Raw genomic sequence first — 26,265 nt, forward strand, 5'->3', positions numbered from 1 at the left:
GTTTTCTATGTAAAGCACTTTTTACCAGATTCTTTAAGGGAAACAGGAAGGAGTTCAGAGGAAGGAAGAATGATTAAAACACTGCAGAGATTGGTTTACTAGCTAAAATTTTAAAAGACTAAATATGTATTTTTTAGCTGAATGACAGGTGACTGGAGATATAACTATTGTCAAATTTCTGAAATCAAGAGAAGATTGTGTTTCTCTGATAAAAGAGAGTTGAGGGTCTGTTTTATAAGTATTAGAATTAAATGAGGAATTAAAAAATAATATTTTCTAACCAGCTTATAAGCAATATTTAGACTGTGTGCTGTGATGTAAACTATCAGAGTAGAATTCAAACCTCTATTTTGCTACCTGGAAATTCTAGACCACTTTTTTTAACCTTTTAAACTTAGTCATGCGTAGAGTGGGAATTATGCTGCCTACCTCAAAGTATTATTTTGAGTATTAAATGAAACAATCCGGGGCTGGGGATGTGGCTCAAGCGGTAGCGCACTCGCCTGGCATGCGTGCTGCCCGGGTTCGATCCTCAGCACCACATACCAACAAAGATGTTGTGTCCGCCGAGAACTAAAAAATAAATATTAAAAAAAAAAAAATTCTTAAAAAAAAAATAATAAAAAAATAAATAAATGAAACAATCCATCAAGTTCCATGTCTGGCACAGATCATAGAGAAAAACATGTAACTATTATTGATATCTCCATTATCATCATTATTATTACATGGGTTAGAGTTTAAAGTATTAGGGTTCAGACAAGCCTGAGATGCAAATTCAAACTCTACCGTTTAACTTTGTCTCTAAGTCTCAAATTTTCCAAATTTCCTAAGTTTCCCATACTAAAAATAGTATAATACATGTATTTCCATTTCTATCTTCACCTCTACCACCATTATTAGACTACAGTCCTTATCTGAATATACAGTTCTTTGCACACAGAAAACTATTGGGCAATTATTGAATTATTGTTGAATTGAGTGATTTCTGTTTATGATCATGTCAGGTATTTGTGACCAATCTATGTTACCTGGGAGGTACTAGAATGGACCTCTGTGTTCCTTATGTAAACAGATTATTGGCAATAGATTTAATTCATTTGTATTCTAATAAAACTTTGATACTCAGATTTATCTGAATTTTTATGAAATAATCTCTGTAGTTATTTATGATCGCACTTTCTTTTTTTCCTCACACATTGGAATTCTCTGTGCTCTTCATTGCATACAGGATTGTGTTATTGCAGGCAAAAGTCTAGCTAGAAATAAACAGAAATAGTATTAAATAGCATTAATGGTATTAGATAGAGGGTTACTAATTAGAAGATATTAAGGATAATAAAAAGGTATTAGGTAATCATCAAAGGTACTCACATTCATCATTAGGTAGCTCACAGAAACTATAGGAGGGCCAGAGAAATATAGATGGTAACTATGCCTATGAAAAATGTTCAGTATAGGACTGGGGTTGTGGCTTAGTGGTAGAGTGCTTGCCTAGCACATGTGAGGCACTGGGTTTGATCCTCAGCACCACATTTAATAAATAAATAAATTTATTTATTTTTTAAAAATGAAAAATATTCAGAATAATTAGTCATTAGGGACATGCAAATTAAAACCACAATGAGATATCCGGTCATCAGACTGCGGCGGAGGAGATAACTTCATTGAAACCTGCGGCTACAGGTGTGTAATCCCCTAGCCTTCCCTCTCCACACATCGGGGAAACCTTAAGGGCCCCTCCCAGCTCTCCCGTGAGCGCGGTAGCCAGACCGAGGGAATTAGAGGTGGCGCGGAACTACTGCTCCCACCAGTGCTGACAGCTGAGGTCTCTTGCACCAGCTACCGGGGGCGTGGCTACCGGAGGGCAAGTAAAATTCGCTGAGGATTCTCAGCCCCAAGCTCTACAAACTTAGGGTCTGAGGGAATGGCAAACTGGAAGAGTGTGCCCAGTCATTCATGAAAACAGGGCTCCCGGGAGCAGCAGACCTGGCGTGTAGCCAGTATTGTGGTGAGCGGCACCAGTGAGAGGGGCCTGGCTAGAGGAAAAGTGGGGAAGTGACTAGACACAAGAGGAGGCCCTAGGCACTCAGGATTGGAGACTTGCCCAGTCTGGGAGGAGGAGCTGCTGCACAGTGATTGGTTCCCGCGTATTGACAGGAGAAACTTGGCCTGGTGGGCACAGCGCCACCTACTGGAAGAGAAGTTAATCAAACTCTAAGACTGCATTTATTAGTTTTTTTTTTTCTTTTCTCTCTTTTTTTTTGATTTGGGTTTTCCTTTCATTTTCATTTTTCTTTCTTGTTTTTTAATTTTTTTACAATTTTTTAAAAAAATTTTTTCTTCCAATTTTAATTTTAATTTTTTTTATTATTTTTTATAAATTTTTTTTTATTTTTTTTCTATTTTTTTCTTCTTTTGTCTTTTCATTTCTTTTCAATTATCTTATCCCCCCTTCCTTGAATTCTACCTGCTTACTCTCATTCTCTTTAGTGACTTCTTCCCTTCCCTTCTAATACCTTTCCTCCCAAGCATCAAATAAATTTATAGGAGTAAACAGTAACTCAGCAGTCAAACAGAACAAGAAGTAACATGAGCAGCTTCAAAAAGCAAGGAAGAAAAGGAGTACAAACAATGCAGGAAAGCCTAAATATTCAGGAGAACCTAGAGTCATCAGAAAAGTGGTCATATAAAGAACTCAAGGAACATCTTAGACAGATGGAATGGAACCTTAAAGAGGATACGAGACAGCAAATTCAAGCAGCGAAAGAACACATTGAGAATGAATTACATAAACAGATAAAAGAAGTTAAGCATCTTTATCAGGAGATAGAGATTATAAAAAATAATCAAACAATAATTCTAGAAATGAAGGAAACGATAAACCAAATTAAAAACTCAATTGAGAGTATCACTAACAGAGTGGAGCAAGTAGAAGCCAGAACGTCAGATAATGAAGACAAAATATATCATCTTGAAAAGAGTCTAGCCAACTCAGAAAGGCCGGTAAAAAATCATGAGAAAAACATCCAAGAGTTATGGGATAACATAAAAAAACCAAACTTACGAGTCATCGGGATAGAAGAAGGTACAGAGATTCAAACCAAGGGAATGAGTAACCTGCTGAATGAAATAATTACAGAAAACTTTCCAGAAATAAAAAAGGAAACAGATATACAAATTGAAGATGCATACAGGACACCGAGCACACAAAATCACAGTAGACCAATGCCAAGACACAATTGTTATGAAGATATCCAATATACAGAACAAAGAGAAAATATTAAAAGCTACAAGAGAAAGGAGACAGATTACATTCAGGGGTAAACCAATAAGGTTAACAACGGATTTTTCATCACAGACGCTGAAAGCAAGAAGATCCTGGAACAACGTATTTCAAACACTGAAAGACAATGGATGCCAATCAAGAATTCTGTATCCAGCAAAATTAAGCTTCAGGTATGACAATGAAATAAAAATCTTTCATGATAAACAAAAGTTAAAAGAATTTGCAGCCAGAAAACCAGCATTGCAAAGCATTTTGAGCAAAACACTACACGAGGAAGAAATGAAAAACAATAACCAAAACCATCAGTGGGAAGTGCCTCGGTAAACACAGAGGGCGAGGGGAAAGATAATCATGGAGAAACAAACTAAATTATTTTAAAAAAGGATAAATAATCAAACATGGATGGAAGTACAAACCATATATCAATAGTAACTCTGAATGTTAATGGCTTAAACTCTCCAATAAAGCGACATAGGCTGGTATCATGGATTAAAAAAACTAAAAAGTTTTTTCTCAGCAAGAGAAACAATAAGAGAGGATGGGAAAAAATATACCACGCACAGAGGAGGATGTACAATCAATCAACAAGTACATGAAAAAATCCTCACCATCTCTAGCAGTCAGAGAAATGCAAATCAAAACCACCCTAAGATACCATCTCACTCCAGTAAGATTGGCAGCCACTATGAAGTCAAACAACAAGGGGAAAGGGGTACTCTTGTACATTGCTGGTGGGACTGCAAATTGGTGCGGCCAATTTGGAAAGCAGTTTGGAGATTCCTGGGAAAGCTGGGAATGGAACCACCATTTGACCCTGCTATTGCCCTTCTCGGACTATTCCCTGAAGACCTTAAAAGAGCATGCTACAGGGATGCTGCCACATCGATGTTCATAGCAGCACAATTCACAATAGCTAGACTGTGGAACCAACCCAGATGCCCTTCAATAGATGAATGGATAAAAAAATGTGGCATCTATACAGTGGAGTACTATGCAGCAATAAAAAATGGCAAAATCATAGAATTTGCAGGGAAATGAATGGCACTAGAGCAGATTATGCTTAGTGAAGCTAGTCAATCCCTAAAAAACAAATACCAAATGTCTTCTTTGATATAATGAGAGCAACTATGAACAGAGCAGGGACGAAGAGCAGGAAGAAAAGATTAACATTAAACAGAGACATGAGATGGGAGGGAAAGGGAGAGAAAAGGGAAATTGCATGGAAATGAAGGGAGACCCTCATTGCTATACAAAATTACATATAAGAGGTTGTGAGGGGAATGGGAAAATAAACAAGGAGAGAAATGAATTACAGTAGATGGGGTAGAGAGAGAAGATGGGAGGGGAGGGGAGGGGGGATAGTAGGGGATAGGAAAAGTAGCAGAATACAACAATTACTAGTTGGGCATTATGTAAAATTGTGGATGTGTAACCGACGTGATTCTGCAATCTGCATTTGGGGTAAAATTGGGAGTTCATAACCCACTTCAATCTAATGTATGAAATATGATATGTCAAGAGCTTTGTAATGTTGTGAACAACCAATAAAAAAATAAAATTAAAAAAAAAGAGATATTACCATGCAGTCACTAGGATGGCTTAAAAAAACTTAAATGAGGATACCACATGCTGACAACAATGCAGAGCAACTCAAACATTCATAATTATGATATTTGAATTGGTCCCTGTTTTGTGAATCTTATTTTGTAAGATGCTATAAATATTTTGGCACAGGTTTTTGTTTGGGCTTGTATTTTTGTTTCTCTTGCACCTATACCCAGGAATAGAATTTCTGAGTTCAGTGGCAGATATATGATAGACTGAAAAAAAAAAAAGCAGCCTAACTACTTTCCAAACAATTTTGCATCACTTTAATGGTGCTCCTAGTTATTTCCAGCCAACATAGATTCTGATGCAAAGCACCATCTTAATTAAGTTTTTAAAATGACTGATTTTATAAGAGTAAGTTTGACTTTAAATGTAAGCTGTCTCATAAATGCAACAAAGCAACACATGATTTTTAAAAAAGAACCTGTGGTTAGAACTTAGCAAACTTAGATTCTGGTCCCTGGACTCCACCTGTTCAAATTTAGGTAAACTATGTAACCTCTCCATTTACAGGGTAAATGACATAGGTGGGTTGAGGCTTTCAAAGTACCACTGGACTCTAATATTAATTAATTCCATGCTTCCAAAAGCAATTCATAGAATGACTGGGAGGAGGCTATCTTAGACTATAGCACTTTTAGGCTTGACTTTTCAGCTTCAGACCTCAGAATGGTAGGCCTCATCTCTCTGTTCAGTGTTTACCTGATAATATATCTATATTGGAAAAGACTGGCATGTGTTTACAAATGAGTTGGGAACGTATTTGAGTTGTTCTTATAACCATAGGCTTATAATCAAGTTTTTATGCTTTTCCTTAGCAGTGACTCGCTATAAGAAACATTTATTATTACTCATGTTAAGTATTCATTTCTTTCTTTCTTTTTTTCTTTCTTTTTTTTTTTTTTGGCAGGGGGGAGGTACTGGGACTTGAACCCAAGGACACTTAACCACTGAGACACATCCCCAGCCCTTTTTATTTTATTTTTTTATTTTGAGACAGGGTCTCACTAAGTTGCCTGGGGCCTCGTTAAGTTGCTAAGGCTGACCTCGAACTTTCGATCCTCCTGTCTCAGCCTCTTGAACCACTGGGATTACAGGGGTGCACTACTGCATCTGGCTCATATTTAATATTCTTTAAGTAGCTTTTCCATATCTTTGAGAGAATCGCAGTTTCTTCTAGGAATGCAGATTTTCTTTTTGACATAATGGTGCCCTTTTTTAAAAGCTCATAATCTAGTTCTTCTCATGTCAGCGAAACCTTGGTATTTAAAAATGAATTGAAATATTGATAACCAGCCCTACAGAGATTTTTGACTACCTAAGCCAGAACTCTAAAGTTAAGTCTTTGATGCACATGTGCATTCTTTTTTTTTTTTTTTAATATTTATTTCTTAGTTCTCGGTGGACACAACATCTTTGTTGGTATGTGGTGCTGGGGGTCGAACCCGGGCCGCACGCATGCCAGACGAGCGCGCTACCACCTGAGCCACATTCCCAGCCCCATGTGCATTCTTAATTTCTTATTTTTCAGTTCCTGTAAACCAGTTCTCTTTGTAGTCAAATTCATTGTAATCCCATCACGAAAGTGTTGATCTTTTAGTAACCTTTATTGAAGCATCATATTAATCCACATTCCCTCACGGTAACAGACGGTTTGTATCAAACATATCATGCAGTTCAGCTCAGACTCCATATGGAACTAATAAACCATGCAATAAGTGGCCTTGTGTAGATGAATGTAGTTTGGAAGGGAGTGTGTGTGTGTGTGTGTGTGTGTGTGTGTGTGTGTTGTCTAAAGTGAATTTTTCCTCTGCCAAAACTTAAATGACAAAATGATTATTGAATCCCCAGAGTCTTTCCTGGCCTGGAAAATTTGTGTTTTGAAAAATAAAAATAAAATTGAGCACTTTGATATTAAATTAGACTTCTCAGCTCAATAAGAGTATGCTGAGTACAAGAACACAGCATTTATTTCTCAGAAGTACAGTCACACTTTATGTTTAAATATGATCTCCAGAGCTGCAATGGTTTTTCCTAGTCAAGGTAGCCACATTTATCATGCTGCGTGAACTAATTAATTCCAAATCATGATAGCTCTAACATCACAGTTGATCTACCTTATTTGGTGCAACTCACAGTAAATCTATAGTGATTAGGGATGAGACCAGCACGTGGCCTGGGAAAAATACACTATTTTTATACAGAAAAGAGTGTGGGAAAGGAAAACAGAAAAGGTAGTTAATGGAATTGACATGGTTATAGTTGTATGTTGTGGTCTAAATGTGCTCTTAGCTCTAGTTTTCTTTCTTTCTGCTTGTTCCAGTAACTATAAAGCTAGATCCTCCTGGCTGTTTTAGTAAATGTGGGGATTTTCTTTTACTAGTAAGTAGACAATACCATTTGTTAACCTTCCCTGCGAAACCACTGAACATTGTTTCTCCCCACTTCCCATCTAATTTATTATCTGTATGTAGGTTTCGCCTTAGTTGCCTACCAGCCATTGAATTGAACAAAAGTTTAATTGCTTCCATGCAGTCCTAAGCCAATCAGAGTAAAGCTGAAGTCTAAGCTAATTGAAACCAAAATTCCACTTAAAAACTACTCAGACTCCGGGTGGTAGTGCAGTAGGAAGTTGTTACAAAAGGTGTTTATTTCAGAGGCTAATTTGAGGCAGTTAGACCCAAAGCAATGTTTTATTTGCCTCGGTTTCTTGGCATCTGCCTTCCCATCAGAAGAGAGAGCAGAAGGACCCATGCTTAGAGAAGTGTGATACTGATCATAGTTGCTAAGGGCAGGTTTTGATGGAAGCCAAGTTAAGATCCCTTAGAGGAAAGAGAACATCTTTTAACCTGTCCTTCACAGCTGCCTCTGGAGTTGTTTTCCTCTTTTAAAACTCTCCCCTTTAAAGCCCTGGCATTAGTTCTCTTTCAGCTTAGCACTCTAGGCCCAAAAGTTTTAACCAGTATCCTCTAAAAGTCAGTCTTCAGGAGCTTCCATTCTCTATAAAATTCTAATTAAGCTCTACGACAATTTTATGAAACAAATATTGTTGGCTGTTTTTTAGAGAAGGCACTAACTGGTTATGCAACAAGCTCAAGGTATTATATGGTGAGAACCGGCTCAGTCCAGGCCTGTGGTTCCAAATACAAAGAGCAGATTACACAGCCTAGCCTAGTAGACATCAGTCGATATTTATTGAATGAAGGAATAGCACATGTAGGAATGTAATAAATATAGTTCTTTCTCCCTTTTCCCTTTTTCCCTAACCTTGTCCTTTTCTCCTTGGCTTGGGTCCTTCTTTTCCTTTCTATTTTTGATAATACCTTACCAGGGTAACTTGTTAAAGATTACTTAATTTTAAAAGTTGGAAAATTATTTGACTAACCCAAGCAAGGGAGGAATTTGCACATGTCCTTACAGTAGAGCCGGGTCTGTCACCCAGGTCTTCTGACCACACGCAGCATGTGTCAGTCTTTCCATTCACTAGGTAATTATTTTGAAGACATTGACGTGTGTGTATTTACTGCCGACTCTCTAGTCAGAGGCTTAGTAAAACTTAACATTTAAAAGTAGTGAGCAGTATGTTCAAGGTCTTTCTCTTTGATTCAAAATAACTCATTTTTTCATCTTTTTCTGATTCCCATTCTAATTAGTTAAATAATAAGTTATTATTGAGTATCAGTTTTAAGCCAGCCTAGCCTAGTTGTAGATGCTATGATGAAAGTGAGTATATGTGTATTAATAATAATAGTAAATATTGTATAGCAAGCACTGATATGTACCAGTTATTGCTTGGGACACTATTTATCTTAAGATGTGCAAGACAAGTAACCATCCATATTTTACAAATAAACAAAATGTACCTCTAAGAAGTGAAGTGATCCACACAGGTTTCAGGAAATAAATTTCTAAGGGGAAAGGTAGACTTGAGAGATTATATGGTATATTCAATCAAATGAAGAGTTTTAAGGCTTTGTGGGTGTTTGGGAAATATGTAGCAATAGGTACGGAGAAAAATCCAACAAGTGGAGAAAAAAATGGCAGTTATCACTACCAGAAAAACAATAAAAAAGTACAAGAAAGGAATAGTACATTACGTTGCTCAGTCATGAGCAGTATTTGTGTAAGTAAGTATGATGAAGTGAACACTAAATACGGATTTAATGAAAGATGAGATATTGAATATATTGAGAGGATGAGGAAGGGAAGTATTATGGGAGGGTAGAGTATCAAATTCTCATAAATAAAAAATCAGCAGATAATGAATGGAAGAAAGGATAAAATGTGTGAGAGAAGAGTGGTGTAAGAAAGCTTAAATTCTCATCTTTTATGATAGAAACACAGTAGATGAAACCTAAAGTGGATGGAATAAAAATATTAACATGAACATATTATCTAGAAAGATGAAAGGAAAACACAAACCATATATTTAGACTTCTTAAACAGTCCATGTACTTTATTAATAAAAATTAAATTTATATTATGTGTACATTTCTTTTAGTTCTCTATGTGGGAAACTAAAAAGATGAAATAGTAGAAAGAATTTGGAGCTGTAATTAAGAGGTTGTAGCCTTGGCTTTGGCCCTCATCAGTTCTGTCATTTTGGTCCGGACATGTGCCTTAAGCCTTTGTTTCTTCTTTTATAGAAGGACAGAGTTTGGAAAGATGATATCCAAGGTTTCTTTAAGCTATAAAATCCTAATAGACTATGATAAAAGATAGTGCTCTACAGTAATTAAAGAGTTAAGACCTGGGTGGAGACTTGAAGTTCTTACATTTTCCATTCCATTTTTGGTTGAAATCAGACTTGGAGAGACAGTTTCACTGTGGTCTCTGAAAAGAATTCAACACCCACCTTCTATTGTGGAGCCTAAGGCAGGCAATTGACCGTGTACTGGCTCAGAGACACATAGCTTGGTGTTATTTCGGTATGAGTTTTTTTATATTTAATATTTTTCAGTATGAATCACAGGTGAAATTTTCATGCCATGTGTAAACAATTTCACTTCTTTATTGAAACAATGAATTCAGGAATGTCATATTGGGATATCAGCCATTTTGCTTTTATCAATGTATGGAAAATGCCTTTATATTAATGTAAGAAATGATGTCATTTAACATGGGATAGATCTTATAATTCAAGGTCAGCAAATCTCAGGAGGTGATTTAGGTCACCAAGCCTAGGTTTGAAAAAGAAACAGAATATTTTCCCTCTGTCTTCTCAAGTACCGTTAGCAATTTTCTTCTCAGACTTTGGGGTGGTGGTGGAATAGCATGGATTTTGAACAGGAGCCCTAGCTAATTGTTATCTGTGCTATCTAGCCTGTGACCCTAGAGAATTTGCTTCCCCTTTCCGGGCTTTAGTTTCCCCTTCTGCAAAAGGAAAAGATTGGCTTCAATAATACTCAAGCTACCTTTTAATTTTAACATTGTATGTTTCTTCTCCCTTGCTTTGTGTGTGTATTCATTCAGCCCACTCTGGAGACCCCATTATGTTTTGGAGTTTTCCTTAAAAAGCTTAGTATCAGTGAGAGTGAACTCTTCCTGTTAAGTGTCACACACACCCAGAGAAGAATTAACTGAATACTAGATGCAAGCAATAGAAAAATTACTCTGGGCATGGTAGCCCGTTCTATAATCCCAGCCATTCAGGAGGCTTGAGGCAGGAGGATTGTGAGTTCAAAGCCAGCCTCAGCAATATGGTGAGGCCCTAAGCAGTTGAGTGAGACCCTGTCTCAAAATGAAACATAAAAAGGGTTGGGGATGAAGCTCAGCAGTTAAGCACCCCCAGGTTCAGTACCTCCTCTGCCCCCCAAAAAAGTTACTCTTGTTGGTAATGGTTTTATTTTTATTATTTTTTATTGGATCATTATAATTGTACATAATAGTGGGATTTGTTGTTACAATGGTTTTATTTTTTAAGAGAAGAAAAATTTACTTAGCCATAAAGTACTGAAGAAATAAAACCTTAAGACCAATTTCTCTTCACATTTGTCTTATCAGTATACAGTTTCTAAAGTTTATGAACTGTCTTCATATATGTCATTTGACTAAAACATTTTTGAAAGGGTGTGTTGTCCCCTTTCTGTGTACCTGAGATGCAGATGAACGTGTGAATATGCACATCTGTATGGTCAATTAAGGAACCAAATGATAGTATTCGGAGAGTGAAAGGAGGCTGTGGAAACATCTAGTAGTACAAAGAATACTTAATTTTAGAAACTGTCTCTGTTAGAAATAAGTCCAACAAAGGGCAAATCTAGCCCACAAGCCAGTGGTTTCCTCAGACTAGCCCTCCAGCTCTGTGCTCTGGTTCTGGACAAAAAGGAGGGGTGGAGACTCAAGAGAAATATAAAGCACAGCCCCTGTCAAAGTGACTTGCTGATTGTTTGTTTAATGAACATTGAGCGTGCACCAGCAGTGTGCCAGCCACTTGAATTAGAGATGAATACAAGATGATCCCTACCCTTGTTTATATAGAAGGAAGAGTTACTCCAAAGGAAAACTGCCAGTATCTATGATGAAATACTGGCTTCATGGTATGTGTTCTTGGAGTTGGTGTTAGCAAACCCTACCCGGGTCGGAAGTAGAAGAGAAGGCTTAAATATCCTGATTTCCTAGCTGGCCACTTAGTCTTCTCCAAGTTTAAGGCACAAGGGAATAGTAAACAACAGTGTGGTTGATATCAGGATCATACATTTACATTTCCCCTTTCAGAATTCTAAAAGTTACTTGAGTGTTTCTTGCTGAAGCGTTGCCTAGAATCTGCCAAAATGTCTTTTAATTCTTCTTCTACCTTCGCAGCTAAGATACCAACATGGACTAGGGACCCCAGACTTGAGACAAACACTTCCTAACCTGAAAAACTTCATGGAGCACGGATTAATGGTCAGGTGGTGAGTATCTTTATCTCTGAGATTGGAAACTATAAAATTCAAAATGAACCTGAAAAACTTTCCTGACTTCCACGTTGCTCCACACCTGCCCTCTGGGTTTTCTCCTGCACTGAGGTATTTGAAGAAAAAGAAAGGCAGCCATTCTTCCTGGCAAGATCTAAGGTCCAGTCTGGCTAAGGAGGGTAAGGAGAGGTGGCCCAGGGATAGTATGAGGACAGTGCATTGCTGAGGCAGGCCCGGAGGGTAGCCAGTGTGGTTCATGGAAAGGAGACACAGACCCCTAGAACTTCTCTGAAGAGCATGCTAAGAACATGCCTGTCAAGTGAACATCAGGGTCAGTGGCTATGAGACTTAAGGGAGAAAAGTGGTGAGGAGTAAGTCAAGTTGTAAGGAGTGCCAGGCACGGTGGCACACGCCTGTAATCCCAGGGATTCTGGAGGCTGAGGCAAGAGGATCATGAGTTCAAAGCCAGACTCAGCAACTCAGTGAGACCCTTTCTCTAAATAAAATACTAAATAGGGCTGGAGATGTGGCTCAGTGGTCAAACGCCCCTGAGTTCAATCCCTGGTACCCTGTGCCCCGACCCCCCCCCCAAAAAAAAAAAAAAAACCGTTGTCAGCCCCTAGTCTGAGACCAGAGCACATACTAAAATTGTCTTATGTTTAGTGCCAGTGACTATTGTACCATGAAGGCAAGCCACTCCTTAACCTATTAAATCCCAATTTTCAATTCTGCAAATGTTTCAGGGAAATTGACATAGGTACACAAAAATAGGATGGAAGTCATAATCTAAAGCTTATTATATAATTTATTATCTTTAATATTATTGATATGTAATTAATAATATTCATGAATATTATTAATCATTCACCTATTACTTTTCTCAAAAGACTGAACTCCCACAACATGAATATTTGTTTCAAAGTTACTGTAAGTGGAGGCCAGCACATGCCTAAAATCCCAATAACCTGGGAGACTAAGGCAGGAGGATCACAAGTTCAAAGCCAGCCTCAGCAGGTTTGAGAAGCTCTAAGCAACTTTGTGAGACCCTATCTCAAAATTAAAAATAAAAAGACCTGGAGATGTGGTGCAGTGGTTAAGCACCCCTGGGTTAAATCTCCAGTACCAAAAAAAGAGTTACCATAAGGTTACCATAAGTAGTATATGGTATATTTGTTGCTCAATTTCAGTTTTTACAGGTGTTCCATAAATAGTACAGTGTAACATAATGGGTAACCTGCTTTGTCAAAAAAGACTTGACCCTTTTAGAAAGGAAAAGGTGAAGATTGATACAAAGAAGTCATTAGATTGATTTATGTGACTAAAATAAATGGAAAGCTGTAGACTCTAGCTACTTATTCCTGAAGGTCCATCCTTGGATGAAGGACAATAACATACAAAACCATAAGACCAGGAATCAGCCTGTAGAGTTAGACTACTGGAACAGCATGGTCTCCTGTAAAGAGTAGTGGCTTCTGATCCCAGGTCTTTTCCTAAATAACCTGCTGTGTGGGTTTGAAGTCCTGCCTCTCTGAACTTGGTTTCCTCATCTGTAGTCCCTGCCCTGCTCATCTCACCAGTGTGTTGTAAGGATGAAGTGAGATATTAGGTGGTAAATATATTGAGGAGGGACAGAGTAGAGGACATAATATTGGTTTCATTTTCTCCCATGCCATAAAGCTAGGCCTTGAAGATAATGAGAAAGTGACATCTGTGGTTGATCTTTACTTTGACATTTTTGATTTTTGTTCCATATGATCCTCAAAATGACAAGTTCTAGACATCTGGCTTTTGGTAGAACTCCTGTTAAGCAAACACACAGTTCTTTAAATAATTCTACTCAGAATATCAAAATTATTTTCAAAATTTGGTATTAATATGGAATTAGATGCCTAAGGAAGCTAGGAAAGGAATCAAGCTTAAGTGGAAAAAATAATGATAATAATTATAACAAAAGTGAGCTGGCAAATATTTATTTAGCACAATCTCTGTGTAAAGCTCTGTGGTAGGCACTCTGGAGGGAAACCATCATTGCTTAGGCCTACCTTAGTACTGATACAAATTGTCCCTGTATCATTTATTGAATGGTCTGTCTTTCCTCCTCTAGTTGAAATGCCACTTCTCTATATACGAGGTTCCTCATATATATTGATGTTTCAGACCACGTCTTCTCCATTGTTTCATTTGTCTATCCATGGGCTAGTGCCACATTCTTAATTATTATAAGATGTAGTTTCTGTAAGTCTGGTTGAGATTTGAGGATACTCAATAAATAGCATGTTTTCCCCACCCCCAACATTTGGAACCATTTGAGAGAGAGGATATAAGAGACAGGCTAATACAATCAAAATGTCAGTTTTATTACTGATAAAGCTGCTTGGAAAATGTGGCTTTAGATCTGTAATAAAAAGGGCTTACAAAGACATCACTCAAAATTAAACTTACCCTCCCTTCATAATATGAACTGGAGAGCCACAGCTTTTCCGACAGAGGCAGGAGACCCAGGTAGGCCTAAGCAATGACTGTCCAGATTGTGTTTGGCCCTCTAAGTCACCAGAGAAGTGCTCCTCAGAGAGAGAGTGAGAATGAGTGTGGAGAAAACCAGGAGTGCTGTTCCTCAGCCAGGCCCTTCCGGGGAAGGAAAAACCAGCAGGGAGAAGCTCCTAGTTAAGGGGATTCTTCAAAACTCTTGGCTTTTTTTATTTTAGAATCTTATTTGAGTGATTCAATTATTTTATAATATTCAATCTTTCTGTGAACTAAAATTCTTTTATATTTCTTTTTTTAAACATACCTCAGTGACATTTTATAATTTTCTTCACAAAATATATAAGTATATATTTGGTCACTAGATACTTAGTCTTAGGTAGTTTACAGTTTAGATTGCTGTCAAATTTTTTATCACAATATTCAACCTTTTTGTGACTGGTATACAGGTATACCACTTTTTTTTTTTTTTAATGTGGACAATACAGTCAACAGCCTTACTAACATTAATTACAGTTGTTTATCTTAGAGCATTTTAGATTTTCTCTGTTTACGATTATAACTTCACTAGATAATGTTGTTTGTATTTTCACTACTTTTATTACTTTTCCTTGTCTTGACAATTTATATGAAATAGGAGCAACTATAGTGGATATTCTTGTCTTGTTCCTCATTTTAAAGAGAAAGCTTCTAAATTTCTATCATTAAGGATTATATTTATTGCAGGTCTGAATAGATACTGTTCTTCAGAGCAAGGAGGTTTCTTTCTATTCCCAGCTTGCTAGGAGTTGTCTTTAAATCATGAATTTATGTATTTTGGGTTTTACCAAATGCTTGTTCCGAATCTGTTGAGAGAATACTATATTTGTTTCTCCTCTAATGTGTTAACATTAATAGTAATGCATTTTCTAATGATAAACCATCTTCACCTTCTAGTATGAACTGTTCTTAGTTATAATGTATTACTTTTTCTACATTATTGAATTAGTTTGCTAATTTTTTTGAATGTCTACATCTGTGAAATGAAATGAGACTGGCCTATAATTTTTTCTTCTTTTAACATCCTTGCCTGATTTGGATGACTAAACATGATGAGATTTTAACAGCTTCATAGAATAAATTGAGAGTCTTTTTCTCTTCAGTGCTCTGAAACAATTTATGTAAGATAGGAGTTATCTATGTCTTGAAGGTCTGATACAGCAAGCAAAAACCCAGTAGTTTCTGTTTGTTGAGGGAGAGATTGTTGATTGTTAACTATGGATTTAATTTCTGTAATGATTACAGATTTGTTTATGTTCTGTTATGTTTCTGTTCAATTCCTCATTAACTCACTGCAATCTGATTTCCTGTCCTATCAGTAAGCTAAAATTCCTTTTATCCAGCTAGGTGCTTGCTGAACTGTGTTGCCAAACCCAAAGGTCACTTTTTCATTCTTATCCCTTTTGTCATCTCAGTGGCCTTCAGCCTCGCTGTCTTTTAGGCACCTTGTCCTTTCTTGACTTCCCTCTTCTGGCTGCTCTTTCTTCTGCCCATCCCTGCACCTCTACTTGATCATTAAAGGTTGGGAGTTCTCCGTGGTTCCACCGTAGGTTCTCCTCTTTTTCCCTCTCTGCTCTGTTCTCATCTCCATAGTTTTAAAAACCATCTACAATGTGCTTATGACTCCTAAAGTTAAATTCCCAGTGCAAACCTCTCCTGAAAATTGGATAGCCAGAGACCTACCAGACACTGTCCCTTGGAGAATCACAGTCATCAGCCTCAACATGTTTAAAACCATCCTTCTGCCAGTCTTCTTTCTTTCAGCAGATCACACCCCATCTACCCAGTTGCTCCAACTGGAAATCACCCTTGGTTTTTCTTCTTTTCTTTACTCCCACCATATCCAGTCTAATGCATCAGCAAACCCTTGATGTCCACATCAATCTGACTGTTTCCCACCATCTCTACTGTTGCCACCCTCACCTTTTCTTAACCAGACAGCTGGGTGGGTATAACTTATCTTTCTGATTTTACTCTTGTCCCCCTTACTGTCCATTCTCATTAGTAGTCAGCACCATCTTTAAATTATAGCTATAGCTTGGTCGCTCTGCATCTTCCATGGATATAATAAGTAGAATAAGTTCTTTTCTGGCCTACCTGGTCCCTGCCTCAACTGTTATCATTTTCTCCACTCTCGTACGAGTGCTCTCCCAGCCTCCATTTAGATCTGGAGCAAGTTCTTTCCTGTCTGAGTCATTCCACTCACTGTTGTCTTGTCTAGAATTTGCCCTCCCACCCACTCCTCACAAACAGAGAACAACTTTAAGGAAAGCCACCCCAGCTTTATTGGCAAAGAATAAACCCCCAAGACTAGAGCGCACACTCATTTTAGGAATGGGAGAAACTGGGTTTTAAGAAAGCTCATACAATTTGGCAACTGTTTTTAAGAAAAAGAGTACAAAATTACAAGTACAGAATTAGAAAAAAAACATGTATTTGTAATGAGAAACAAATCACAACTACTGGCACCTTGAAGATTAGACCCTTTTCTTCCAAGATCTCTTTAGACAATGGATCCAAAATATTTACATGGAAATGCTTCCACACTGCCCTTCCCCTCCTAAAACACTTTGATTTCCAGCAATTCTCAGTTCTGGGGTACAGAGAAATTAAATGACTTGCTGAATATGTTTGACCCATGAACCTATAGCAATAAAACAAGAATCTAGGTCTCCTGGCACTGATGTAGCAAACCCATTAAGCCCCAAACTTACACATTTACATAGTGCCCCTCTGTGCCACCTGTGCCAAGCACATTAACACGGAATGAACAGTAATGAGCACTTTATGGTACTCCAGTGAAAAATGGGCTGTGAAGGTAGATGTGAAGGACTGGGGAAATGAATGCTACGCGGTGGTTCCAAGCAGGACCACTGCAGGAAGCCAGGCTGGAAGTTACAAATCTAAACAAAGCTAGAACAAGCTCTGTTAGCCTCAGGAAATCTGAGAACTTCCAAAAGCAACCTGGGGTTGAGGAGTTACCTCCCAAGCCTATGCTCCTTAGGGCAAAGGGTAAAAAAACTCACACTCCTAAGGGAGGCACTTACATCTTTCCTAAAAGGAAACACTCCCATTTTCTGTGTGGTTGTTGCCATTCACAGATTGGTCCCTGTGGAAGTACTTTGCTGTCTGTTCTTTTGGTGTCGAGGATTTCAGACTGGCTGAGGATCAGTGCATTCACTGAATTCCTCCTTATGGTAAGCTTCAAAGTTATGTAACAACTTGTTTTGTCTTACTTTGTAAAGAAAGACTGTGATAAAAAAAATTAATGAAGTGATTTTTTTCCTTGCACATTACATAATTCTTAACTAATATTAGAAGAATCTACTGATTAATCCTAAAACAAACCCTTTTTTCGTCATGAACACAGTTGTATGGGAACAGTTCTCAATAATCTATGCCAGCTCTTTCCAAAAGAAATCCCCATTTTCTCACCCTAGGATCACAAACCCAGTCATAACTGCCAAGCAACACTTTGAAAAGCAGAGTTTCAGCCCAGAGACTGCTTTTGAATACTTGGTTAAATGTCACCAGAATTCCACTTACACATCCCACTTGTCTTTCTCGTCCTACTGACTGTGGAGTGGTCCAAGACTCAGACTGACCTGCACATGCACAGCTGCCACAGTGCTGAGTTATGGTCAAGGAAGAATGTGCAACGAGCCGCTGCTGACGGCCGCCGTGAGAGGATAAGGTCAGCACTGAGTCTCGGAGACAATGTGCTGTGGTTGCTGTGAACAGGCTGTACAGTGGGCCCTGGCATCCAGGTCCTGAGACAGTGCCTCGGTTATATCTCTCCACCACTCTCCCACTGCATCTCAGCTGACCCCAGACATAACACACTCATTTCTGATTTCAGTTCTGTATTCTGATGAGTTCCCACTACCTAGAATAGCCTATCCAAATGAACAAGTGAATCATAGTTACTGTCTGTATTTTTAAAAATTTAAATCCATTTTTGGTTATTGGAATTTTGTTCTTCCTGTAAAATTTATGGTCATCTTAAAAAACAGATACAGAGCCAGGTGTGGTGGTGCACATCTCTAATCCCAGCAACTCTGGAAGCTGAGGCAGGAAGTTTGCAAGTTTGAGGCCAGCCTCAGCAACTTAATGAGCCCCTGTCTCAAAATAATGGGGAATGTGGTTCAGTGGTTAAGTGCCCAGGCTCACCACCTCCTTCTCACCCCAAATCCTTTATAAGGCCTTTCTGAAGCCTTCAAGATAAGAACCTTAAAATCCATTTGCCTACAAATATTTTTAGAACCTGCCTTCTTAGGTAAACCTCACCCATATTTAGAAGTCCTGAAAAATAAAAATTTCTTACTTGCAAAACTTTCTGTTTTTACTTAAGCTTACAACAACTCTATGAGGGAAAGAGGGTAAGAGTAACAGGTCAGAAAACAGAGATTCAGAAACGTGAAATGACTGGCCAGGATCACATTATGATAAGTGATGGAACCAAAAACTCAGGTTATCTGACTCCTAGTCCCCTAGCCTCCTGTTCTTTGTCCCCTACCATGATAGCCCATGTTTGTTAGTGGTCATTTTGTTCTTCTCTGCCCTTCCTTGGCCCCTCCTATCTCTGCCACCTGTGTTCTAACACCCATCATTTTCCACGAAACACCCTGCAAAACTTTAGTAGTGGTTCTGATGGAAATGCTCTTTGCTGCTTATCCTAACCCATTGACCTCAGAGAAAAAGGAAACTACAAGCCATAAAACTTTGTGAAGACTTTGAAAAACTTAAGACTGAAAGAAAGAGCCAAACAAACAAAATTTTTTGTTTCAGTTGTACTGATACAACAGAAAAAGGGAAGAAAGAAGCCCACAGATTAGATGTGTGGCCTGCAGCATGTTTGCCCAGACTCTTTGTCTTCCTTGAATGCCATGTTCTTTTTTCAGAGTAAGACAAAATAAGAACAGGATTTCAAAGCCATCTGTCATGTTTTATTCATGGAAGTTTTTATTCTGTTTAATTTTTCCTGATTATATAGCCTAAACTGTCTAACACCTTCATGCATGGCAGTGTGTGATACAGAGGAAGGAGTCATTCTCAGTGACTAGATTTGAGGATCAGAAAGTGTGGGTTCCAATTTCACCTCTACCTTATAATTTTCATAAATTGTTTTCAAGTATCCATTTTTAAATTAAGCCAATAGCATCAGCCCTATTTCCCAAGCATAGTTGTATGGAACAAATGAAAGAGTGTCTGTCAAAGTGGTTTATAAACTAAAAAGAACAATATAAAATATTAAGTATTATTCATTCACTTGACAATCCATTCAATGTCTCCTGTGCACACACCATCACTATTCAAGAGATGAAGGAAGATTCAGAAGTATAAGATTTTCCCTGCCTTTGCCTGGATGACAGCTGTTTAGTTTCTAATCTAAAGGAGTAGATAAGATAAATTAAATATTTTGAAGGACATGACTGGCAAAAATATTCCCTGTGTGTCGTTCATGTTTCCTGATATTTGTGACTTGGAGCCCAAGCCCCAGTATAGGTGGCAGGCTGCTTCGAGGTGGAAAGCAGTCTTCCCTGACTTAGTAGAAGTCTCAGGACCAGCTGCGCCATTTTTAAAGTGACAGTCATTCTCAGTGACCTTGGTAAGGACAGAGCACGGAGGAAAAGTGTCCTTGACAGTTAAACAGTGTACAAGAATATTCCTCCAGATTCCTTGTGGTGTTCGATGGACACTGGCATTTAATGTTGAGAGAAGCAACCTGTGCTTTTAGGTGAGGTCGCCCCACTTCAGTGCTAAAATCTCCACATGGAGCCCCACTGGCCTACTTCTGACCTACTCTTCCATTCCTTTTTATAAATAGAATCAAGCTCAACACTTAAATAAAAGTAGTAGAAAAAGAAAGTACCCAAGAACTTTGGCAAATTTAGGAAAATGGTTTTTCAGTACACTGAAAATCATAAAAATCTCTAAAATAAGTAAGCCAGTTGACTTTCTTTAAAATCACAGTGATGATATGAGAGTTCTGCTTTGAAGCTAATCCATTTAAATCTGAAAATGAGAGAGAATCCAGTATTAAAAGCTTTTCAAAGCCTCACTTTTTATAAACAAATCTATCCTCTTCCCTTCCCTTCATTATGCTTATGTAAAATTCAGAACTGAATTCTGGCAGGTGACAACCCCCCCCCCACCCAGGCTTAAAAAACATGTCTAGCTGATGTTGGTCTTTAAATTTAGATCAAATGACATTGTCTTTGAAGTCTCAAGAGTACTGCTTAAGGTAGCCGTGTCCCATGGGCTGCCCCTGAAAGCACTGCCTGCAGGCCGGCATCCCTAAAGGGAAAAGTGAAGCCTAGTTAGAAGTAAATGGAGAAGAAAGTTTTATTGGAGTTATTTACTCTAGGACAGCTATGTTAGAAGGAACCCTGACAAGTCATCTCCCTGCTTCTAGACAGGAACACACAAGGCATATGGGTATCTGTAGCATTTTAAAAGACCTTGGGGGACCAGGCTTCTTCCATAACTCATTCCAGAGTTTAAACACCCTCACTTCAGGAAATTCTTCCCTATATTTAACTTACAGGCCCCCTCCTGCGGTTAACACCCATTTCCGCTTTTTTCTGTCTTCAGTCAGGATGGAGAACAGCTGTCCAACATCCTTTGTGCACTAAACCTCCACCAGTGACAGAAAGCCATTTGGGTATCCTGGGCTGCTTTTCTTCACCACCAGCAACCAAGCCTTTGAGCCAAACTGAGATCTTTTTGTTTTGGTGTCTTGTTTATTTCTGTTTACTCTTTTAATTATAAAATAATATGTGTTCAATGAATAAAATTGGAAGTTGCAGAAATAAACAGAAGAAGAAGAAACAATAGTCCCATGATCCAGAGACAAAATCCACTGTCATTTTAGCCAGTTTTTTAGGTCTAATTGAGATCCTTTCCTCTATACCAGCACTATTTGATATAAATATAGTGTGAGCTGCATATGTAAATTTCAGTTTTCTGGCAGCCACATTATAAAAGGCAAAAAAAAACCCAGATAAATTAGTTTTAGTAATACATTTGATTTAATCCAAATAAAATCAGCTTATATATCTAACATAATATTAGTTGTAGATAGTCACAATACGCTTATGTTATACATTTATTTTTTTATGTGGTACTGAGGATCGAACCCAGTGCTTCACACACACTAGGCAAGTGCTCTACCATTGAGCTGCAACCCCAGTCGTAACTTTAAAATTATCAATAAAACATTTATCTTCCCTTTTCCCATACTAAGCCTTCTAAACTCAGTATACATTTCACCCTTATAGCACATCTTAAATCAGATTTGCCACATGTCTAGTCCCAGGAATGAGTTACTAATGGCAGTAATGCTGGACAGTGTTGTCTCTACAGCTATATGTCCTGCTTTTTCATATAATATCACATCTTATGCATTTTTTCAATGTCATTAAAAACTTTTTAGCACTATTTTAATGTCTCCATAAATATAGGAAATTCTTCCCTATATTTAACTTACAGACTTACTTTAAAGATTTAGATAGTTTTGTTTCCCATGTTGTAAGTACTTGGGTTCTTTTTTATTCTTTTTTTTTTCACATTAAGTAAATACTTCTCATTATATAGCCCAAAACAAAAACACCTAAATTTCTTCATCTGAATACAACTAATTAAATCCACTTATTTATAAAAACAAATAGATTCACTGAGTATTTCTTGTTCTGTACTAAGTTAGATTGGAAAGTGGAGGAGTGGAATTCAAGAAATAGAAGACAAACACTATTTATAAGACCTGACTCCACAGCTGGACTGCTCACATACCGCATTTTATTCTACCTTAAATACCCTGCCCTTCCTTTCCATCCCCCCCCCAACACACACACACACACACACACACACAGTCTTTCTCTCTGTCTCTCTCTCCCCCATCCCCCGATTAACTCGTCCTTCAAGATGTCAATCAAATATAGCCTTCTTTCATGAGACTTCTAGCTGACCACTGGCTTGCTTCTCCATTGTAATAGCAAAGAACATACAAAACACCATGGTATTCTGGTTATTAGCTTATTCTCTGTCTACTGGAGTAGAAACTCCTTAAAGATAGGAACCTTATTTTATATATGTTATTATTCCCAGAGCCTCGTGTAGGCTTCCCAGTATTTACTGAAATATGGTTGAAATGCAAATAATCATATTTAAGCATTATTAAGATGGTACAATAAGAAATACTGTTGATATTCAGAGTTCAAAGGCATTATTTTAGATTGGCATGGGTAAAGAAGGCTCAGTGAAGGAATTGGGACTTGAATTGAGTTTGGGGAAATGGTCATACTTAAGTAAATGGGGAGAGAGAATTAACAGAAAAGCACTTAAATATTCTATACAAAAGGTCACTGTTTTCAGGAGTATTTCTTTAGCAGGTGCTAACAAGTATCAGTAGAGAGCCATGCTTCTAATGTACTGTACCATTTCAGGAAAGCTTGGAGATAAGGTCTTTGCCCACCTAAAGCTGACAGGGTTTACAGCATTAGAAATCATCACTGATCGCTGACCTTTGGGTTAAGCTCAATTTAGATACAATTCCCTGTGTGTCAATTTGGAGTTGATAAAGATCATTTTATATGATACTTGTTCAACAGTTCTTCTATTGGTGGATAGTAATGGGTAATATCATTATAGTGACTATTACCGTGAACCAAGCACTCTTCCAAAGCACTTTAAATGTATTGTTTAAATAATTCATTTAGTCCAACAACCCTGTGAATTAGGGCCCATTATGTTCTTCCATATTACAAATGAGGAACTGAAGGGTCAAAATAATTTGAAGGTGACACAGCCATCAGGTGGCAGAGCTAAGATTTGAGCCCAGGCAGAACAGTTTCTACACAGTTACTTTACTCTGCTTTGGTTGTTATGCAATACAGCCTCTCACGCCTACGTGAAGAACAAAATGTTTCATACGAGGGATCATTTGGCATCTAGTGGTTCTAGAAAAGGAACCCTGTAATTACCACCTTCTCCTGGTTTTCTTCGTTCCTCTTGGACTACTCCTCCTTATGTCATGGACTTCTTTTCTACCTCATCATAAAACCTGCCATCTCTAAAGGTCCAGTCATAGGCCATTCTCTTCCCTCACTGTATTCTTAGTGTAGACAGTTCTGATCTCAGACCTCTGTTTAAATTGCCTCCTGTACATCTTCCACGGCATATTCCACACACCTCTGTTTGTTTCTACCTATCTTCCATTCCAGACACCATGAGCCTTGGGGTTACCAGGCTGATCTTAGCAATGGAGAAAGGTGCATTCATCTTTTACATGAGCCAAGAAGCCAGACAAAACTCTTTTGTTCTTTTTTAACCCCTAATCTGCCTGTATCTTTACTTTTGCATTCTGGCCCAATCCTCCATTACCTCTGGCCTGTACCACCACACAGCTTATAGTCCCCTGGCATCTGCTCTGGGCCCCCTTTCCAAGTTCAACCAAAGACTGACACACACTCTCTTACTCTCCCTCTTTCCTCCTCCCCTCCCCTCCCTCCCTCCCTCTCTCTCTCTCTCACACACACACCCTTGCTTAAAACTTTGTATTGGTTAGCTTTTTGTTACTGTATACAACAAATAACTGTTACTGTATATAATAAATAACTTATAAAGAGAAAAGGTTTATTTTGGCTCACAGCTTTTGAGGTTTCAATTCGTAATATGCCAGAAACATTGCTTTTAGCCCTCTGGGCAGGGGCAGGGGGGAGTACACAGCATAGCAGAATTGTTCACCTCATGGTCAAGATGCTGAAAAGAGAAAGAGGAAGAGGCTGGTGTACCTGGTGTCCTGTCAAGACCACACCCCTGACCTGAGACCTCCAACTAGGCTTCACCTTTTAAAGGTCCCACCACCTCCCAGTGACACCAATCTGAAAGCCAGGCCTTTAACTCGTGGGCCTTTGGAGGACCTTCCAGAATCACACTAGAGCACACTTTAATGACTTAAGCAGAAATGGGCTTCTGCAGGGTCTAGATTTTGTTTTCCTCTCCAACTTCATCTTCTACCATGCCAACTCCTCACTTAGTACCCTTTTGGGTCCTCAAATATTGTTCTTTTTTTTTTCTTTCTTTTTTTAGTTGTCAATGAATTCTTCCCCCACCCCCACCCCCACCCCCCATATGCATTACTGAGGATCAAACCCAGGACCTCCCACATGCCAGGCAAGCGCTCTACCAATGAACCACAACTCTAGCCCCTGTTCTTCTTGACATAGAGTTTTGTCATATGCTGTTTTTCTATTAGAAAATACTTTCTACCCAGCCCATTTGTCATCTAGTGAAGAACTCTACTGGCCCTTTGAGCCTTGGTCTCTCCTGGGTCAGTTCTCATTTATGAGCTTTCTTAGCCCATGTGCCCCGGAATCCCACTTGGCAGAGGCTGTTGGCTATGATTCTGTGATACATGCCTGGTCCCACACACATACACTAGACAGTAAGCCCCATTAAAAAAAAGAAAAAGAAAGAAAGAAAAAGAAACTTGGCTTTTTCCATTGTTACTATATCCCCAGAGTCTAGTGCAGTGCCTAGCAGATGCTCAATATATATTTGAGGAAGGAGTAAATCAGTTACTCATTGGTTGTCTGGTTAATAAGCATGTAGTTCTATGCTGCACCTCTTAATACAGAGAACCAAAAGGATGTGATTATCAAGATGCTTTCCTCAGAGTCCCACAGTCTCTATGAAGCGATAATTCACTGGCACTGTTGACTCAGGCACTTTTACCCAGGACCTCAGCATCTCTGAAAGTGGTGGCGGAGCTATCCATTTTTCTTTTAAAATAACAAACAACTAAAGTCCCATGGTTTGGTTCATGTCAGAGTTTATTAGAAATTTGGTGGTAGCTCAGCTTTAGCAGTCAGAGACTTCATTTCACGGTTTCTGTCATCGGCCTCAGGAGTCCTAGCTTCCTTTAGCTCCCTTCCAAGTCTAGTTTTAAAATTCTGAAAGCCTTCTCTGACCAGAGTTTTAATTTCCCTATCGAGTTCTTTCTGTGGCTAGGTTCTGTGAGATTGCTGTTCCTCTGGTTTCCCTGGCAAAGGTAGAGTTACAGAGTTTTTTCTAGTTTTCAGCATAAACAATTTATTATCCCCAAGTCTCAAGTGCTGTCCAGATACTCCAAGGGGTCCCCAGGTATCATTCCTGGCATCTCTTTCCTGTTCTTTACATGCTGTCTTGTGGGATGTTACTTATGCTCTGTATAAATGACATCAAGATGGTCTGTGTCTCTTTCTACAGACCATTTTATAGTCCTTATAAGGTTGGTTGCCTGACTGTAATTTCAGTACATTAATTTATATGATGATTTCTTAAAGTGAAAGCTGATGTGTAAAAGTGGTTGACTTGACCTCTTCTAGAACCTCTTTCTGTCTTCCTAAAGGATCCCTGTGTATTCCCCAACCCCAGGGAGCTCAACCTTGAGACCCACATGGATTGTGGGCTCCTCGAAGCTGGTCTCTGATGGCCAGGTCCTCACATCACATCACTTGGGGAACTGGATTTCCTTAGCTTGCTTATTTCATCCTTTTCTGTAGAACATTCTCTTTCATAGGTTCATCTTTCCGTCACTACTTGGTTTAAATAAAATCTAAAGTCTCCCTTGTTAAGTTATACCTTTTATACTCTGTTTTTATTTAGTCAGACTTTGGCAGGAAACCTTCCAAACTGAGCTCAAGGGAAAGTGACCATTGGCACACATTGTAGCCTGTGTTTTTGGTTCAGGATTATTTCTGTTTTTATTTTGTTTAGTGTTTTTGTTAACATGCATGGCAAAGATTAAGCACTTGCACTTATCTGGTAATGGTGAGAGGCCATTTGATGGCTTGCTATGGCTGGAGATTGCGCTTACCACTATTAACCCCCTGCTGCCTTCAGGGGCATCAGATCAGGCTGTGAAATGTAGCTTTCACAGAAGGAGGCACTGCACTTGTGTTTGGA

General features: G+C 38.5%; 1 protein-coding gene across 2 annotated transcripts in view; it reads left to right on the top strand.

Annotated features, from left to right (window-relative positions):
* Nucleotides 1-26,265, top strand: part of Uvrag (UV radiation resistance associated) — a 341,523-nt gene that overhangs the window by 304,646 nt on the left and 10,612 nt on the right. The window contains exon 14 of one of the 2 annotated variants that reach the window (XM_026387330.2): nucleotides 11,702-11,793. The exons of the other annotated variant lie outside the window; for it this stretch is intronic. Within the exon in view, the coding sequence (XP_026243115.2) occupies nucleotides 11,702-11,793 (92 nt within the window). The remainder of the gene's footprint in view (nucleotides 1-11,701; nucleotides 11,794-26,265) is intronic. 2 annotated transcript variants of the gene reach the window in all.

The sequence above is a fragment of the Urocitellus parryii genome, chromosome 4 (assembly GCF_045843805.1).
Source record: "Urocitellus parryii isolate mUroPar1 chromosome 4, mUroPar1.hap1, whole genome shotgun sequence".
In the NCBI taxonomy this organism is placed as follows: domain Eukaryota; kingdom Metazoa; phylum Chordata; class Mammalia; order Rodentia; family Sciuridae; genus Urocitellus; species Urocitellus parryii.